The 20,010-nt window shown below is 46.1% G+C and overlaps 1 protein-coding gene across 1 annotated transcript in view; it reads left to right on the top strand.

Moving 5' to 3' along the window:
• LOC126981615 (fat-like cadherin-related tumor suppressor homolog) overlaps window positions 1–20,010 on the top strand; it is a 108,225-nt gene that overhangs the window by 69,270 nt on the left and 18,945 nt on the right. The window contains exons 5-6 of the mRNA XM_050833053.1: window positions 13,971–14,051; window positions 19,637–19,792. Coding sequence (XP_050689010.1) covers window positions 13,971–14,051; window positions 19,637–19,792 — 237 coding nt within the window. The remainder of the gene's footprint in view (window positions 1–13,970; window positions 14,052–19,636; window positions 19,793–20,010) is intronic.

The following is a 20,010-nucleotide window of genomic DNA, read 5'->3' as shown; positions in this document are numbered from 1 at the left end:
GAAGATTGACCGGGTTTGATGAGTGTTTTTGAAGGTCTGGTTGTTGAAGGTCCATATTCATAAACGTATCGGGCTCCCATTGCCACTATTTCCCAAGGCCACAGAGAAGATTGACCGGGTTTGATGAGTGTTTTTGAAGGTCTGGTTGTTGAAGGTCCATATTCATAAACGTATCGGGCTCCCATTGCCACTATTTCCCAAGGCCACAGAGAAGATTGACCGGGTTTTCATGAGTGTTTTTGAAGGTCTGGTTGTTGAAGGTCCATATTCATAAACGTATTGGACTCCCATTGCCACTATTTCCCAAGGCCACAGAGAAGATTGACCGGGTTTTCATGAGTGTTTTTGAAGGTCTGGTTGTTGAAGGTCCATATTCATAAACGTATCGGGCTCCCATTGCCACTATTTCCCAAGGCCACAGAGAAGATTGACCGGGTTTTCATGAGTGTTTTTCGAGGTCTGGTTGTTGAAGGTCCATATTCATAAACGTATCGGGCTCCCATTGCCACTATTTCCCAAGGCCACAGAGAAGGTTAACCGGGATTTCATGAGTGTTTTTCGAGGTCTCCAGCAGTTAATTAAAGGTCCGTATTCTTAAACGTATCGGGCTACCATTGTCAATATTTCCCAAGGTCACAGAGAAGATTAACCGAGTTTTCTTGCTGCGTTGCCAAACTATCGTACTCATCGCATTGTATTTTCGTAGTTTCGGACCGATAACTATGGCAAAAAGGAAAAAAAAAGAGCATCAATAAATAACAGCTTTAACGCTAACTTTAATTTTCAATCGTTATTTGTGCAGGTACGAGAGTTTGAGGCTTAAAAATGATAAATACGATGTGGTGAATACGATAATCTGGCAACGCTGTTTTCATGAGTGTTTTTCCCGTTCAAGGCACAGAAGGCGAGTCGCACCATCACCGCCATCACCAAAACAGTCCACGAATAACCCAGCGTCGGTGTTCTCAGACTCCTCCGCCTCTCACATCAACTATTTCCAAGGGCCGAAAGGGAGATTAATCGCTATCTAATGAGTGTTTGTGTGGACTCACGGCACAAAAGAATAATCAGCGTACCAGAAGGGTTATGAAACTACCTCTGCAAATTCCCCAAACACCTACGAAAGCTTTATCAAATCCGTGGACCTGGGCGCCGAAATGTGTTAGAATATGGCCCCTGGTATTTGTGTGGACTCATGTCACAAAAGAATGATCAGCCTACCAGAAGGGTTATGAAACTACCTCTGCAAACTCCCCAAACACCTACGAAAGCTTTATCAAATCCGTGGACTTGGGCGCCGAAATGTTTAAGAATATGTCCCCTGGCAGCTTCTACGAGAGGCTTTTCAAACAGGCGATGTGAGCCGCCCGCACGTTTAAGAATACTAAAGAAACATATCCGGGGTCGAGGGAACGGAGGAAGCACAAAAGAGGTTATCAAAGGCGAGGCACGGGAGGCCCACTCTTGAAGCTCTCCTCGCTGGCCTGATGTGTCTGTGGGGTGACTAGATTGCCTGTAGCGCTGCGCCTCAACCAAGGTACTCACTCCGCCCTACACAGCCTCGAGGAACCTGCCTGGCTTGGTTGGCTTGGACAGAGAGAGAGAGAGAGAGAGAGAGAGAGAGAGAGAGAGAGAGAGAGAGAGAGAGAGAGAGAGAGAGAGAGAGAGAGAGAGAGAGAGAGAGAGAGAGAGAGAGAGAGAGAGAGAGAGAGAGAGAGAGAGAGAGAGAGAGAGAGAGAGAGAGAGAGAGAGAGAGAGAGAGAGAGAGAGAGAGAGAGAGAGAGAGAGAGAGAGAGAGAGAGAGAGAGAGAGAGAGAGAGAGAGAGAGAGAGAGAGAGAGAGAGAGAGAGAGAGAGAGAGAGAGAGAGAGAGAGAGAGAGAGAGAGAGAGAGAGAGAGAGAGAGAGAGAGAGAGAGAGAGAGAGAGAGAGAGAGAGAGAGAGAGAGAGAGAGAGAGAGAGAGAGAGAGAGAGAGAGAGAGAGAGAGAGAGAGAGAGAGAGAGAGAGAGAGAGAGAGAGAGAGAGAGAGAGAGAGAGAGAGAGAGAGAGAGAGAGAGAGAGAGAGAGAGAGAGAGAGAGAGAGAGAGAGAGAGAGAGAGAGAGAGAGAGAGAGAGAGAGAGAGAGAGAGAGAGAGAGAGAGAGAGAGAGAGAGAGAGAGAGAGAGAGAGAGAGAGAGAGAACTACTGCATCCGTGCCTCGCGAGCTTATATTCCTCTTTAGATGTTTCAGGAGAGCGAATGTATTATAGAGGGTGAATTTTTAATGGTGAATGATGGAAGTGTCGGATGGAAAGTGCAGCGTGTCCCAGAGTGTGTTAGACGGGAACTGTTAATAGATTTTACATGAGAAAGCGTTCCTACCACCTCCTCCAACCCCCTCCAACCCGCCCCCCGCCCTCCCCCTCACATTATATCACTCTCAGATTGCAACACTGAATGAGAATATCCGCTTATATGTAGGTTTGGGATGTCGCATATAGGATTTTTTATAGTGAAGGAAGCAGCTCAAGGGCGAAAAAAATATATAATAACAAATCACTAAGCACTGCCACTGAATGAGAATATCGGTTTAAATGTAGGTTTGGGATTTCGCATATAGGATTTTTTATAGTGAAGGAAGCAGCTCAAGCGCGAAAAATATATGAAAATAAAAAAATCCCTCCAAGCACTGCGTCTTTATAAGTAAATAGTGGCCAAAAGAGAGGTTAAAATGGAGGTTATGTTATGTGCTTGCTTTTGTTTTAGCACATGTCTTTTTTTTCCAATATCTGAATCATGAGTGTTTGTCGAGGTGTCCGGGAGTTAAAGGTTCATATCCTTAAACCTATCGGGCTCCCATTGCAACTATTTCCCAAGGCCACAGAGAAGATAAGCCTGGCACCTGTTTGGGAGAGGATAGGGAGAGATGTCTGGACCCTTTTTTTTACAGTTAAGGAAGCAGCTCAAAGGCAAAAAAAAAAAAAAAAAAAAAAAAGAGGAAAAAAAGCCCGCTAATCACCGCCCTTATGAAAGAGTGCAAGGATGAGTGGCCAAAAGAGAGGTCAATTTCGGGCGGAGAGGTGTCTTGATACTCTCGCAAGCGTTCATAAATTCAGACAGTGGCAGCGACTGTTTCCCTGAGACTCGCGGTGAATGTTTGATCTGTTCCAAGTTTGATATATTCATGACACGAAGGAAATTTATTGTTGGACTGCTAAAACTTATTTGCTGGAGTCTCTATAGTCACGAACACGTATTATTTGTGGTAATATAAAAGGTTACACGTAGTTGAAGTGTACCTTTCGCCATTTCAAGTACTATTGCCAATGTTTTTTTTTTTTTTTTGTCGAATGAGATAGAATCATTAGAAACATTTACTTATGATCATGATTATATTGCAAAAGTTATCTTATACAAGTATTTTAAAACATGATCAGCCTCTTTCTAAGCCGAAGTTTTCAGGCAACTAACTTAAAATTATGATCTCAACAAAATAAGAAAATAGGTATAAGAGAAAAAAAATAAAAATAAAAGGAATATAGAAAATAGGAAATAGAATGATATAGATGTAAAGAAATTATTGAAGTAAGAACACCGCACGTCCAATGAATAGCTTATCAGTGTCAGTTCGGTGCGGGAGAAGAAATGTTTGCAGAGGAGACAATGAGAACCTGACGCTATCCATTACTGAGACATTGCAAAGGTAACAACACGAGTCTCCAGCATTGATCCTCGCACAAATCATTCAACTGTAATATCCACGTCGTTGTCATGTACCGAGAAGTGTCATCACAATAAAGAATAGCAGGAGGTGATAGTGGGATTGAGTTATGAATAATAGAAGAATATATGTTGATTTCTTCACGTCGAAATATACTTGTTGACTGTGCCGACTCTGGGCCACGACAACTCAGCGACTCAGGGTATACGAGGTCTTGGGTGCGAAATGTTGATGTGAAAGGGTCGCGCATGGTCGGAAAGAGGTCTTGAAACGATCGCCGGATGCTGAGTCGGCACAGTGTGAAGGGGGCCTAAAAGTCGCTGGGTTGTCGTGGCCCAGAGTCGGCACAGTGTGAAGGGGGCCTAAAAGTCGCTGGGTTGTCGTGGCCCAGAGTCGGCACAGTGTGAAGGGGGCCTAAAAGTCGCTGGGTTGTCGTGGCCCAGAGTCGGCACAGTGTGAAGGGGGCCTAAATGTCGCAGAGCTGTCGTGGCCCAGAGTCGGCACAGTGTGAAGGGGGCCTAAAAGTCGCTGGGTTGTCGTGGCCCAGAGTCGGCACAGTGTGAACGGGGCCTAAAAGTCGCTGGGTTGTCGTGGCCCAGAGTCGGCACAGTGTGAACGGGGCCTAAAAGTCGCTGGGTTGTCGTGGCCCAGAGTCGGCACAGTGTGAACGGGGCCTAAAAGTCGCTGGGTTGTCGTGGCCCAGAGTCGGCACAGTGTGAACGGGGCCTAAAAATCGCTGGGTTGTCGTGGCCCAGGGTCGGCACGGTATGAACGGGGCCTGAGTCTGGCATCCGTTGTTCTGTTTTACTGTCCATGAAGGAAACAAATAACGGATATGAATTAAACATAAATGGAAGTAATATATTTTCTACGGTAAAATAATACAAGTAATAGCTGTTATGTGTGAAATAGAATCATGCTCGTAGAATATAAATAAATTTCTCAGAGTATAAAGAAAACGGCCGGAGAATATAAAAAAAAAAAACTGTAGGTGATTTGCTAGAAATACTGCAGTTTGTTATATTTTAAGCTGGAACGGAAGTAATATATTTTTTACAGTAGAAAGATACGTGTAAATACTTGTCTATGGGATACAGTAATGCCTCCAAAATAAAGAAATCCCTCAGAGTATAAAGAAAATACCTGGAAAATATGAAAAAAAACTCGTTAGAAATGCTGCATTTTTATATATATATTAAGCTGATATGGAAGAATTATAGTTTTACAGTAGAAAGACACGTGCAAATATTTGTCTATGGTATACAGAAGAAATACGGAAGAAAAAAGAGCGGAACTAAAAAATAATATTACTGTTTCTTATTTTCAATCACTACATCATCGTGTTTGTCATATAAGCAGCGATGACGCGGGAAAATATAGGTTCGTGTGGCTACAGAATCCATGAGTGTGTTGTCTATTTTTGATACGAGGAAGAAACTGTCGTGCAAATACTACCTTACTGTTTCCTATTTTCCTCCGCTACACCATCGGTTTAGTCATATAAGGAACGATAACACGAGAAAAAAATATAGGTTCGTGTGGCTACATAATCCATGAATAAAGAAGAAAAAAAAAGATGAAGGTAAAAATACTACCTTACTGTTTCCTATTTTCCTCCGCTACACCATCGGTTTAGTCATATAAGGAACGATAACACGAGAAAAAAAATATAGGTTCGTGTGGCTACATAATCCATGAATAAAGAAGAAAAAAAAAGATGAAGATATAAACCAAAAAATAAATAAACAGAAACGTTTAACCTGACCAAACCCCAGACAGAGTGCGTACTGACTCACTGACTAACTGATTGACTGACGTATCGACTGACTGGCTGACTGACTGGCTGGCTGAGAGAGAGAGAGAGAGAGAGAGAGAGAGAGAGAGAGAGAGAGAGAGAGAGAGAGAGAGAGAGAGAGAGAGAGAGAGAGAGAGAGAGAGAGAGAGAGAGAGAGAGAGAGAGAGAGAGAGAGAGAGAGAGAGAGAGAGAGAGAGAGAGAGAGAGAGAGAGAGAGAGAGAGAGAGAGAGAGAGAGAGAGAGAGAGAATGTACATCGGAGAGTCAGTCATCTTGTGGGGCATTTGAGTATATTAATAAATATCCAAGTTGGCGTGTGGCTACAAAATCCATGAGTGTTAATTATCTTTCACATCAGGGAGGAAAAGGAAACAAAAACTCCCAACCAAAGCACAGGCAGAGTGGGTCCATTGGAGAGTCACCTTGTGGGGCATTTGGCTAGAATTAATCCACGCCATCTCGGTACTCAAAGAGCGGCGGCGGGGGACACTTGCACCGCCAAGGCGTGAACTAATTGCTCGCGAAGTGGCACGAGATGAGACTTAATTACGGGAGAGAGTGGCGTGCGGTGAGGGGAGGTGAAGTAAGGTGAAGGAAAAGGAAGGGAAGGGAGGGGAAGGGAAGGGAAGGGAGGGGAGATGAAGTAAGGTGAAGGAAAAGGAAGGGAAGGAGGGAAGGAAGGGAAGGGAGGGAGGTGAAATGGAGGAAAGGAAGGAAGGAGGAAGGAAGGAAGGGGAGGAAATGAAGTAAGGTGAAGGAAAAGGAAGGGAAGGGAGGGGGAAGGAGGAAGGGAAGGGGAGAAGTAAGGTGAAGGAAAAGGAAGGGAAGGGAGGGGAAGGGAAGGGAAGGGAGAGGAGATGAAGTAAGGTGAAGGAAGAGGAAGGTAAGGGAGGGGAAGGGAAGGGAAGGGAGGGGAGATGAAGTAAGGTGAAGGAAAAGGAAGGGAAGGGAGGGGAAGGGAAGGGAAGGGAGGGGAGATGAAGTAAGGTGAAGGAAAAGGAAGGGAAGGGAGGAGATGAAGTAGTGAAGGAAAGGGAAGGGAGGGGAGCGGAAGTAAGGTGAAGGAAAAGGAAGGAAGGAGGGAAGGAAGGGAAGGGAGGGGAGATGAAGTAAGGTGAAGGAAAAGGAAGGGAAGGGAGGGGAGATGAAGTAAGGTGAAGGAAAAGGAAGGGAAGGGAGGGGAAGGGAGGGGAGATGAAGTAAGGTGAAGGAAAAGGAAGGGAAGGGAGGGGAAGGGAAGGGAAGGGAGGGGAGATGAAGTAAGGTGAAGGAAAAGGAAGGGTAGGAGGGGAAGGAAGGAAGGAGGGGAGATGAAGTAAGGTGAAGGAAAAGGAAGGAAGGGAGGGAAGGAAGGGAAGGGAGAGGAGATGAAGTAAGGTGAAGGAAAAGGAAGGGAAGGGAGGGGAAGGGAAGGGAAGGGAGGGGAGATGAAGTAAGGTGAAGGAAAAGGAAGGGAAGGGAGGGGAAGGGAAGGGAAGGGAGGGGAGATGAAGTAAGGTGAAGGAAAAGGAAGGGAAGGGAGGGGAAGGGAAGAGAAGGGAGATGAGACGAAGGGAGTGGAAGTAAAGGGAGGGAAAGGAAAGGTAAGGGAAAGATGGGGAGGGGAGGGGGAGAGGATGGTAAGCTAAGGAAAGGAAGGGAGGGGGAAAGGAAAGGAGGAAGATGAGACGAAGGGAGTGTAAGTAAAGGGAGGAAAAGGGAAGGGAACTGAAGGGAGGGGAGGGGGGGAGAGGAAGGTAAGGTAAAGTAAAGGAGGGGAAAAGAAAGGAAGGGAAGGGAGATGAGACGAAGGGAGGGGAAGTGAGGGAAGAGAAGGGAAAGGAAGGGAAGGGACGGTAGGGGAGGGGAGAAGAAGGGAAGGGAGGGGAAGTGAGATGAGATGAAGTGAGGTGAGGTGAGAGGACGTGAGAGGGAGCGAAGAGGAAATATGATAAATGGAAATAATAAGAAAATAAATGAAAAAAAAAAGTTAGTTATGCCGTCAAGTAGATCGATAGGGGAGGGTTGTGCCGAGGCTGTTCTGACGTCACGGCGATAATCATGTTTTTTTTTTTTTTTTTTCAAAGAGTGTTCTGTTACAACCTTAAGTCAGTGCTGTATTATAATCACATTCCTTTTTTAACACAAATTGCTAAACTCTATCTAGTAAGCTCTATCTAGTAGTAGGCTACTGACAGCAATCTCTACTCTGTTCCCTCCTACTATCTCTATCCTAAATTTCAATCCAAAGCTGGATGTTGCGCCTACGTGCGCAACGACATCACTTGCTCTCGTGCCCACGACCTTGACTCTTCTGAATTTTCCACCATCTGGTTAAGACTTCACTGTCATTCTATTACTAAATACATCTGTGCTGTTTATCTCTCACCTAACTCTACCAACTATGTAAAATTCTTTGACTATTTGAATTCTAAAGTGGAGCACATCTTGACCCACTCTCCCTTCGCTGAAATCTCCATCCTAGGAGATTTCAATGTTCACCACCAGCTTTGGCTTTCATCCTCTTTCACTGACCATCCTGGTGAACAAGCCTACAACTTTGCTATCCTCAACGACCTAGAGCAGTTGGTCCAGCACCCTACACGTATTCCTGACCGTCTTGGAGATCGGCCCAACATTCTAGACCTCTTCCTTACCTCAAACCCTTCTGCTTATTCTGTCAAACTGTTCTCTCCGTTGGGCTCCTCCGATCACAATCTTATTTCTGCATCCTGTCCTATCGCTCCTGTACATCCTCTGGACCCACCGAAGAGGCGATGCTTCTGGCATTTTGCTTCAGCTCGGTGGGACGACCTGAGGATGTACTTCTTCCGATTTCCCGTGGAATGATTATTGCTTCCAGGATAGAGACTCTGTGTGTGCTCAGCGCATCACAGAGGTGATTGTCTCTGGAATGGAGGCATACATTCCTCGTTCTTTCTCTACACCTCACGCTAAAAAGCCTTGGTTTAATCACGCTTGTTCTCGTGCTGTCAATGATAGAGAGGTAGCTCACAAAAGATACCAGAGCCTTCAAACTAATGCTAATTATGAACTTTACATTTCTGCCCGAAATCGTGCCAAATCTATTCTCCGACTAACCAAAAATTCTTTCATTAATAGAAAATGTCAAAACCTTGCTTCCTCTAACTCTTCCCGTGACTTCTGGAATCTAGCCAAAAACATCTCCTCCAACTTCACTTCTTCATCTTTCCCTCCACTCTCAGTCCTGACGGCAACACTGCCGTCTCATCTATCTCTAAGGCTGAACTCTGCTCTCAAACTTTTCTAAAACTCCACTCTGGACGATTCTGGGCATATTCCTCCACTCATCCCCCTCTGACTCCTTTATGCCTGTTATAAAGATTCTTCAAAATGATGTTTTCTATGCCTCTGGCCTCAATCCTCAGAAGGCTTATGGACCTGATGGAGTGCCTCCTATTGTCCTTAAAACTGTGCCTCCGTGCTGTCACCCTGCCTGGTCAAACTCTTTCGCCTCTGCCTGTCAACATCTATCCTTCCTTCTTGCTGGAAGTATGCCTTCACACAGCCTGTACCTAAGAAGGGTGACCGCTCCAATCCCTCAAACTACCGTCCTATTGCTTTACTTTCTTGTCTATCTAAAGCTTTTGAATCAATCCTTAACCGTAAGATTCAAAAGCACCTTTCCACTTCTGACCTTCTATCTGATCGCCAGTATGGGTTCCGCAAGGGCGTTCTACTGGTGATCTCCTAGCCTTCTTAACTGACTCTTGGTCATCCTCTCTTAGCCGTTTCGGTGAAACTTTTGCTATTGCGCTGGACATATCAAAAGCTTTTGATAGGGTCTGGCACAAATCTTTGCTTTCTAAACTACCCTCCTACGGTTTCTATCCTTCTCTCTGTACCTTTATCTCCAGTTTCCTTTCTGACCGTTCTATTTCTGCCGTGGTAGACGGTCACTGTTCTTCCCTAAATCTATTAACAGTGGTGTCCCACAGGGTTCTGTCCTATCTCCCACTCTTTTCTGTTGTTCATTGATGATCTTCTTTCCAAAACGAACTGTCCTATCCATTCCTACGCCGATGATTCCACTCTGCATTATTCAACTTCTTTTAATAGAAGACCCACCCTTCAGGAACTTAACGACTCAAGGCTGGAGGCTGCAGAACGCTTAGCCTCAGACCTTATTATTTCCGATTGGGGCAAGAAGAACCTGGTGTCCTTCAACGCCTCAAAAACACAGTTTCTCCACCTATCCACTCGACACAATCTTCCAAACAACTATCCCCTATTCTTTGACAACACCCAGCTATCACCTTCCTCAACACTAAACATCCTCGGTCTATCCTTAACTCAAAATCTCAACTGGAAACTTCATATCTCATCTCTTACTAAATCAGCTTCCTCGAGGCTGGGCGTTCTGTACCGTCTCCGCCAGTTCTTCTCCCCTGCACAGTTGCTGTCCATATACAGGGGCCTTGTCCGCCCTCGTATGGGGTATGCATCTCATGTGTGGGGGGGCTCCACACACAGCTCTTCTGGACAGAGTGGAGGCAAAGGCTCTTCGTCTCATCAGCTCTCCTCCTCATACTGATAGTCTTCTACCTCTTAAATTCCGCCGCAATGTTGCCTCTCTTTCTATCTTCTCTCGATATTTCCACGCTGACTGCTCGTCTGAACTTGCTAACTGCATGCCTCCCCCCCTCCCGCGGCCCCGCTGCACTCGACTTTCTACTCATGCTCATCCCTATACTGTCCAAACCCCTTATGCAAGAGTTAACCAGCATCTTCACTCTTTCATCCCTCACGCTGGTAAACTCTGGAACAATCTTCCTTCATCTGTATTTCCTCCTGCCTACGACTTGAACTCTTTCAAGAGGAGGGTATCAGGACACCTCTCCTCCCGAAACTGACTTATCTGTCGGCCACCTCTTTGGATTCTTTTTAGGAGCAGCGAGTAGCGGGCTTTTTTTTTTGTATTAATGTTTACTTTTTTGTGCCCTTGAGCTGTCTCCTTTGCTGTAAAAAAAAAAAAAAAAAAAAAAAAGCCTTCCTCTCGCCATGCATAACACATGAAGTCTATGCATAACACTAACAATAAATAACATAATAATAATAATAATAATAATAATAATAATAATAATAGGTCGGGTAAATCTTCACTTCACGCTTACTCATTTCCCAATAATAATAATAATAATAATAATAATAATAATAATAATAATAATAATAATAATAATAATAATAATAATAATAATAATATTGTTGTCTATGCTATTTGAGAGCACACCGTTATTAACAAAAATGCTAATAACACCTATAATAATGATAATAATAATAATGATAAAAATAATAATAATAATAATAATAATAATAATAATAATAATAATAATAATAATAATAATAATAATAATAATAATAATGTTGTCCATGCTATTTGAGAGCACACCGTTATTAACAAAAATGCTAATAACACCTATAATAGTACTACTACTACTACTACTACTACTACTACTACTACTACTACTAATAATAATAATAATAATAATAATAATAATAATAATAATAATAATAATAATAATAATAATAATAATAATGATGATGACTACTTTAAGATAACTGTGTGTGTGTGTGTGTGTGTGTGTGTGTGTGTGTGTGTGTGTGTGTGTGTGTGTGTGTGTGTGTGTGTGTGTGTTTCTTCCAGACACAGTCACGGTAATGGCCGCCGCTGTTCACATCAAAGTCTTGTCTTAATGAAGTGTCGTTGTCTGCCGCTGACACACAAAAGCTCTTCATTTTTAGGCTTAAGGAAAGGTTCATTCATCCTTACTCCTAGACTAAATAAACTATAAGCTATGACTCGATGAGAGAACCAGAGAACTAAGGTAACATAAAAAGGCTCTTCATTTTTAGGTTTAAGGAAAGGTTCATTCATCCTTACCCCTAGACTAAGAAAATTATAAGCTTTGACTTGACGAGAGAACTAAGATTACATTTAAGTACATACACACACTAGCTTCAGTACTGTGGGGAGTGTAGAACGCCAGCTTTTGTATGAGGAAGCTATTTGAAACGAACTAGATAGAGTGGAACCTTTCAAAACAGTGAGTTGAGTTGCCTTTTCCAAGTGCTGTGTGGTGGGGGCATTGCTCGGGGTTTAAGTGGTGATGGCATTCCTCGGGGTGTTAGAATGGAACCTTTCAAAGCAATATTGACACGTGGGTAGAGTTGCCTTCTCCAAGTGCTGTGTGGTGGAGGCATTGCTCGGGGTTTAAGTGGTGAGGGCATTGCTCGGGGTGTTAGAATGGAACCTTTCAAAGCAATATTGACACGTGGGTAGAGTTGCCTTCTCCAAGTACTGTGTGGTGGAGGCATTGCTGGGGGTGTAAGTGGTGAGGGCATTGCTCGGGGTGTAAGTGGTGAGGGCATTGCTCGGGGTGTAAGTGGTGAGGGCATTGCTCGGGGTGTAAGTGGTGAGGGCATTGCTCGGGGTGTAAGTGGTGAGGGCATTGCTCGGGGTGTAAGTGGTGGGAGCATTGCTCGGGGTGTAAGTGGTGGGGGCATTTCTCGGGGTGTAAGTGGTGGGGGCATTGCTCGGGGTGTAAGTGGTGGGGGCATTGCTCGGGGTGTAAGTGGTGAGGGCATTGCTCGGGGTGTAAGTGGTGAGGGCATTACTCAGGGTGTAAGTGGTGGGAGCATTGCTCGGGGTGTAAGTGGTGGGGGCATTGCTCGGGGTGTAAGTGGTGGAGGCATTGCTCGGGGTGTAAGTGGTGAGGGCATTGCTCGGGGTGTAAGTGGTGAGGGCATTGCTCGGGGTGTAAGTGGTTAGGACATTTCTTGGGGTGTAAGTGGTGAGGGCATTGCTCGGGGTGTAAGTGGTGAGGGCATTTCTTGAAGTATAAGTGGTGAGGGCATTGCTCGGGGTGTAAGTGGTGAGGGCATTTCTTGGAGTGTAAGTGGTGAGGGCATTTCTTGGGGTGTAAGTGGTGAGGGCATTTCTTGGAGTGTAAGTGGTGAGGGCATTTCTTGGGGTGTAAGTGGTGAGGGCATTTCTTGGGGTGTAAGTGGTGAGGGCATTTCTTGGAGTGTAAGTGGTGAGGGCATTTCTTGGGGTGTAAGTGGTGAGGGCATTTCTTGGGGTGTAAGTGGTGAGGGCATTTTTGGGGGTGTATGTGGTGAGGGCATTTCTTGGGGTGTAAGTGGTGAGGGCATTGCTCGGTGTGTACGTGGGTCGGGCATTTCTCGGGGTGTTATTGGTGTGGGCATTTCTCGGGGTGTAAGTGGTGAGGGCATTTCTTGGAGTGTAAGTGGTGAGGGCATTTCTTGGAGTGTAAGTGGTGAGGCATTTCTTGGAGTGTAAGTGGTGAGGGCATTTCTTGGAGTGTAAGTGGTGAGGGCATTTCTTGAAGTTTAAGTGGTGAGGGCATTGCTCGGGGTGTAAGTGGGGGGCATTGCTGGGGTGTATGTGGTGAGGGCATTTCTTGGGGTGTAAGTGGTGAGGACATTTCTTGGGGTGTAAGTGGTGAGGGCATTGCTCGGGGTGTAAGTGGTGAGGGCATTTCTTGGGGTGTAAGTGGAAGGGGCATTTCTCGAGGTGTAAGTGGTGAGGGCATTTCTTGGGGTGTAAGTGGTGAGGCATTTCTTGGGTGTAAGTGGTGAGGGCATTGCTGGGGTGTAAGTGGTGAGGGCATTTCTTGGGGTGTAAGTGGTGAGGGCATTTTTGGGGGTGTAAATGGTGAGGGCATTTCTTGGGGTGTAAGTGGTGAGGGCATTTCTTGGGGTGTAAGTGGTGAGGGCATTTCCTGGGGTGTAAGTGGTGAGGGCATTGCTCGGGGTGTAAGTGGGGGGGGCATTTCTTGGGGTGTAAGTGGCAGGGGCATTTCTCGGGGTGTAAGTGGTGAGGGCATTTCTTGGAGTGTAAGTGTTAAGTGGTGAGGGCATTTCTTGGAGTGTAAGTGGTGAGGGCATTTCTTGGAGTGTAAGTGGTGAGGGCATTTCTTGGGGTGTAAGTGGTGAGGGCATTTCTTGGGGTGTAAGTGGTGAGGGCATTTCTTGGGGTGTAAGTGGTAGGGGCGTTGCTCGGGGTGTAAGTGGTGAGGGCATTTCTTGGGGTGTAAGTGGTGAGGGCATTTCATGGGGTGTAAGTGGTGAGGGCATTTGATGGGGTGTAAGTGGTGAGGGCATTTCTTGGGGTGTAAGTGGTGAGGGCATTTCTTGGGGTGTAAGTGGTGAGGGCATTTCATGGGGTGTAAGTGGTGAGGGCATTTCATGGGGTGTAAGTGGTAGGGGCATTGCTCGGGGTGTAAGTCTTGAGTATAACACTTGTTGGCCACACTGTCCATGTCCCTAACTGTCTGAGGTGTGTAACTGTTCCTGATGACATGTCCTTAATCTCGGCGCCTGGTGCTGTGCCACACTGCTTCCCCTACCACACCACACCATGGTCAGACCACCTCCGTTAGCTTGTCCGCCTTCTGTAAATACACCTTTGCTTTCCTGTCCTCGGCGTGGTGCAGCCCGAGCCAGAGGACGCGTGGGGGGACTGGGTCACTTTCTCGCCCTCACAGATCACCGCCCACGACGACGCCTTGTTCAGGGTAAGGAGTGCACGCGCGACACGGAAACTTGTGAGGTGGTTTCCGTGTGCTCGCTCAGCATGGGAGGAATCGCTACCTTTGTGCTACTCAAGTACTTGACTGTAAAAAGACGTTGATTGACGTATTTGCAAGTCCGTTATAACTAGCCGCTGCAGTGTGGCGAGGTGGGCGTGTCTCCCAGCCACGCTCCTCCACGCTGCACGCACCGCATCGCAAGTGTTAAGTCTGCAGTGATGTGATTGGCACAGTTACACAGTTTTTAGTGGCTTCGTATTTCACCATTAGCTTGAGTATTTCACTGATTGGTTCATTTTACGTTTCGTCAGTATTTTCAGTTGCCATGTCTGACTAGCCTGGCCCAGCGACCGAACTGACGACAGCCTCAAAGCAACGAGGCGGGTTTTGATCTGTCGTGGTGGCGGAGCGTCTCAGAGCATCTCAACGCGCGTGTTTCCCCCGGCCAGTGACCTAAAACAAAATACCGCCCAGCTGTCAACATAACCCAAGGGTGTAGAAACCCATTCATAGGAGCCTCAAGAGTGTTCAAGCCCGCGCCGCACAGGGACCACCACACAGCTTCCTCGCGCCACATCGGACATCTGAGTGTCTCGTGGCCAGGCATGAACAGCTACCACACAAGGCTCCACGAGTCCCTTTACCGCATTGTCGGCCCCGAAGACTGTGGCGTGGTATCCATAGCCTCCGAGGAAACACGCAATGCTGAGACACGTTCATGCTTCCCTAATGAATATAGTAAAGAGGGACACGTAATATATCTGCGTTCCTATTTATATCAGTGCAGGACTCACGAGTTGGAAGTCAACTTGTCCTGACGGTCGCCTCTTTGTCGTGTTCCGAGTCTTCGTTGTCCAGCGAAGTTTATTGTTACTAAATATTGACGTTGTTGTGGCTAGTGAGTGCCCTGTTTTCTGCTGGACTTTCTGTAACTGCAATGTTTGTTATTAGATATATATGTGAAAGGTGATACAATCCTAATGATTAGCTCACCAACGCCACGCAACCAAGCTTTTCCCGTTAATGGAAGCGGTAAAGGAAATATTAAACGGTTAGTCTTCGGTTGTTCAACGACCATGTATAACGACGGGCTGATAAATCTAGCAAAGAAGAAGAAGAAGAAGAGGTCTGTGGGTGTTCATCAGCGTGTAGACCGCTTTACTAACCTATCACAGCCACCTTTAGTACTGATAATGGTTGTATAGACGAGTGGCGGCGCTGTTTACTAATAATGGTTGCATAGACGAGTGGCGGCGCTGTTTACTAATAATGGTTGTATAGACGAGTGGCGGCGCTGTTTACTAATAATGGTTGTATAGACGAGTGGCGGCGCTGTTTACTAATAATAGTTACGCAGACGAGTGGCGGCGCTGTTTACTAATAATGGTTACGCAGACGAGTGGCGGCGCTGTTTACTAATAATGGTTACGTAGACGAGTGGCGGCGGTGTTTACTAATAACGGTGGTATAGACGAGTGGCGGCGCTGTTTACTAATAATGGTTGTATAGACGAGTGGCGGCGCTGTTTACTAATAATGGTTACGCAGACGAGTGGCGGCGCTGTTTACTAATAATGGTTGTATAGACGAGTGGCGGCGCTGTTTACTAATAATGGTTGTACAGACGAGTGGCGGCGCTGTTTACTAATAATGGTTACGTAGACGAGTGGCGGCGCTGTTTACTAATAATGGTTGTATAGACGAGTGGCGGCGCTGTTTACTAATAATGGTTGTACAGACGAGTGGCGGCGCTGTTTACTAATAATGGTTGTACAGACGAGTGGCGGCGCTGTTTACTAATAATGGTTGTACAGACGAGTGGCGGCGCTGTTTACTAATAATGGTTGTACAGACGAGTGGCGGCGCTGTTTACTAATAATGGTTGTATAGATGAGTGGCGGCGCTGTTTACTAATAATGGTTACGCAGACGAGTGGCGGCGCTGTTTACTAATAATGGTTGTATAGACGAGTGGCGGCGCTGTTTACTAATAATGGTTGTACAGACGAGTGGCGGCGCTGTTTACTAATAATGGTTACGCAGACGAGTGGCGGCGCTGTTTACTAATAATGGTTGTATAGACGAGTGGCGGCGCTGTTTACTAATAATGGTTGTACAGACGAGTGGCGGCGCTGTTTACTAATAATGGTTACGTAGATGAGTGGCGGCGCTGTTTACTAATAATGGTTACGTAGACGAGTGGCGGCGCTGTTTACTAATAATGGTTACGTAGACGAGTGGCGGCGCTGTTTACTAATAATGGTTGTATAGACGAGTGGCGGCGCTGTTTACTAATAATGGTTGTACAGACGAGTGGCGGCGCTGTTTACTAATAATGGTTACGTAGACGAGTGGCGGCGCTGTTTACTAATAATGGTTACGTAGACGAGTGGCGGCGGTGTTAACTAATGATGGTTACGCAGACGAGTGGCGGCGCTGTTTACTAATAATGGTTACGTAGACGAGTGGCGGCGGTGTTTACTAATAATGGTTACGCAGACGAGTGGCGGCGGTGTTTACTAATAATGGTTACGTAAACGAGTGGCGGCGGTGTTTACTAATAATGGTTACGCAGACGAGTGGCGGCGCTGTTTACTAATAATGGTTACGCAGACGAGTGGCGGCGCTGTTTACTAATAATGGTTACGTAGACGAGTGGCGGCGGTGTTTACTAATAATGGTTACGCAGACGAGTGGCGGCGGTGTTTACTAATAATGGTTACGCAGACGAGTGGCGGCGGTGTTTACTAATAATGGTTACGCAGACGAGTGGCGGCGCTGTTTACTAATAATGGTTACGCAGACGAGTGGCGGCGCTGTTTACTAATAATGGTTACGTAGACGAGTGGCGGCGGTGTTTACTAATAATAGTTACGCAGACGAGTGGCGGCGCTGTTTACTAATAATGGTTACGCAGACGAGTGGCGGCGCTGTTTACTAATAATGGTTATATAGACGAGTGGCGGCGCTGTTTACTAATAATGGTTACGTAGACGAGTGGCGGCGCTGTTTACTAATAATGGTTGTATAGACGAGTGGCGGCGCTGTTTACTAATAATGGTTGCCTAGACGAGTGGCGGCGCTGTTTGCTAATAATGGTTACGTAGACGAGTGGCGGCGCTGTTTACTAATAATGGTTATATAAACGAGTGGCGGCGCTGTTTACTAATAATGGTTACTTATAGACGAGTGCCGGCGCTGTTTACTAATAATGGTTACTTATAAACGAGTGGCGGCGCTATTTACTAATAATGGTTACGCAGACGAGTGTCGGCGCTGTTTACTAATAATGGTTATATAGACGAGTGGCGGCGCTGTTTACTAATAATGGTTACGTAGACGAGTGGCGGCGCTGTTTACTAATAATGGTTATATAGACGAGTGGCGGCGCTGTTTACTAATAATGGTTACTTATAGACGAGTGGCGGCGCTGTTTACTAATAATGGTTACTTATCGACGAGTGGCGGCGTTGTTTACTAATAATGGTTACGCAGACGAGTGGCGGCGCTGTTTACTAATAATGGTTATATAGACGAGTGGCGGCGCTGTTTACTAATAATGGTTACGTAGACGAGTGGCGGCGTTGTTTACTATTAATGGTTATATAGACGAGTGGCGGCTCTGTTTACTAATAATGGTTACTTATAGACGAGTGGCGGCGCTGTTTACTAATAATGGTTACGCAGACGAGTGGCGGCGCTGTTTACTAATAATGGTTACGCAGACAAGTGGCGGCGCTATTTACTAATAATGGTTATATAGACGAGTGGCAGCGCTGTTTACTAATAATGGTTACGCAGACAAGTGGCGGCGCTATTTACTAATAATGGTTATATAGACGAATGGCAGCGCTGTTTACTAATAATGGTTACGCAGACGAGTGGCGGCGCTGTTTACTAATAATGGTTACGCAGACTAGTGGCGGCGCTGTTTACTAATAATGGTTGTATAGACGAGTGGCGGCGCTGTTTACTAATAATGGTTATATAGACGAGTGGCGGCGCTGTTTACTAATAATGGTTGTACAGACGAGTGGCGGCGCTGTTTACTAATAATGGTTACGTAGACGAGTGGCGGCGCTGTTTACTAATAATGGTTACGTAGACGAGTGGCGGCGGTGTTAACTAATGATGGTTACGCAGACGAGTGGCGGCGCTATTTACTAATAATGGTTATATAGACGAGTGGCAGCGCTGTTTACTAATAATGGTTACGCAGACAAGTGGCGGCGCTATTTACTAATAATGGTTATATAGACGAATGGCAGCGCTGTTTACTAATAATGGTTACGCAGACGAGTGGCGGCGCTGTTTACTAATAATGGTTACGCAGACTAGTGGCGGCGCTGTTTACTAATAATGGTTGTATAGACGAGTGGCGGCGCTGTTTACTAATAATGGTTATATAGACGAGTGGCGGCGCTGTTTACTAATAATGGTTGTATAGACGAGTGGCGGCGCTGTTTACTAATAATGGTTATATAGACGAGTGGCGGCGCTGTTTACTAATAATGGTTATATAGACGAGTGGCGGCGCTGTTTACTAATAATGGTTGTATAGACGAGTGGCGGCGCTGTTTACTAATAATGGTTACGTAGACGAGTGGCGGCGCTGTTTACTAATAATGGTTACGTAGACGAGTGGCGGCACTGTTCACCCCGCGGGGCGCACCACACCGGCGCGGCGGCGGCAGAGGACCCGTGTCAGTGTCATCGTCGGCATGACTCGGCTGCCTGTGGTGTCACGTCGGCGCATGCAGGCGGTGCACGCGTCAAGATGCAAGTGTGTCTAGATGTACTTTTGTTTTACTTTTATGATTTGGTTCCGCGTTTCTATCACTGGCTGTGTCCAGAGGGCATGTTGAACCCCCCTTGTGACTGTTTTGTTTCATAGCAGGACACGGAGCAGGTGTTCTCTGGGACGGACGCCTCCTGATGTCCTAGAAGATGTGCCCCTGACAGTTTGTGCTGCACGCATTGTGTTATAATATTTATGTTCTGTTTTGTGATAGCCCGGGAACACTAGCCACGGGGCAGGACACACACACGCCCCCTCAGGCCGTCTGTGCATGTGCGCGGCGTTGTCGTGGCTCAGTGTTCCGTTCATCCTTCTGTTCCGTGTAGTCTTGGGGTGCATGGTGACAGTATCTTGTTGTTCGTACTGCAGTAGACGTAATGACTTCGTTTTCTGGAATGTGTATGTTAGCATTAACTCACTAACATTACCAACATGTTTATTTGTAAGTCATTTCAAACTCTGCTCACTAAACCTCTCTCTGGGAAAGGAGACTAAAATTTATGATCACATATAAAACCTATTTACTTCTTAAACATACTTGGGGGTTTGATCCTATATCTGCATGTTTTTGACGTCCATACAAAGCCGTGAGATACATTCCTTTGGGGAAGGTTGACTTAAATGATCACCAACACTCGAGCAACGTTCCCCTATAACACATCGGTTGTCCCGAGGTAGTGCAAGCAGACGGAGCATTGCCTTCACGGGCCTTGTAGCCACGTGGACCTCCCTGCTCGGTGCCGCCTCTCAATACCTTCCCCTATTCCCCTGAAGGTGTTCGCCAGAGATGCGGACGTGGGCATGAACGGTGACCTGGACTACAGCATCAGGACCGGCAAGGGCAAGAAGGGCCGCTTCAAGATCCACCCGAAGACTGGCCAAGTGTACAGCAACAAAGCCTTTCCCCCGAGCAAGACCTTCGATTTGATGGTGAGTGCTGACAGGCTTTTTTTTTTTACAGCTAAAGAAACAGCTCAAGGGCAACAAAAAAAGGTGTAATAAAAAAGTCCGCTAATCGCTGTTCCTACAAAGACAAAAGTGATGAGCGGCCAACAGAGAGGTCAATTTCAGGAGGAGAGGTGTCTTGATACACTCCTCTTGAAAGAATTCAAGTCAGATTCAGGAGGAAATATAGACGAAGGCTGTGT

Source organism: Eriocheir sinensis, chromosome 49 (genome assembly GCF_024679095.1).
Source record: "Eriocheir sinensis breed Jianghai 21 chromosome 49, ASM2467909v1, whole genome shotgun sequence".
Lineage (NCBI taxonomy): Eukaryota > Metazoa > Arthropoda > Malacostraca > Decapoda > Varunidae > Eriocheir > Eriocheir sinensis.
The sequence above is the reverse complement of the archived record's forward strand: the minus strand, read 5'-3'. Positions and strand labels throughout refer to the sequence as shown.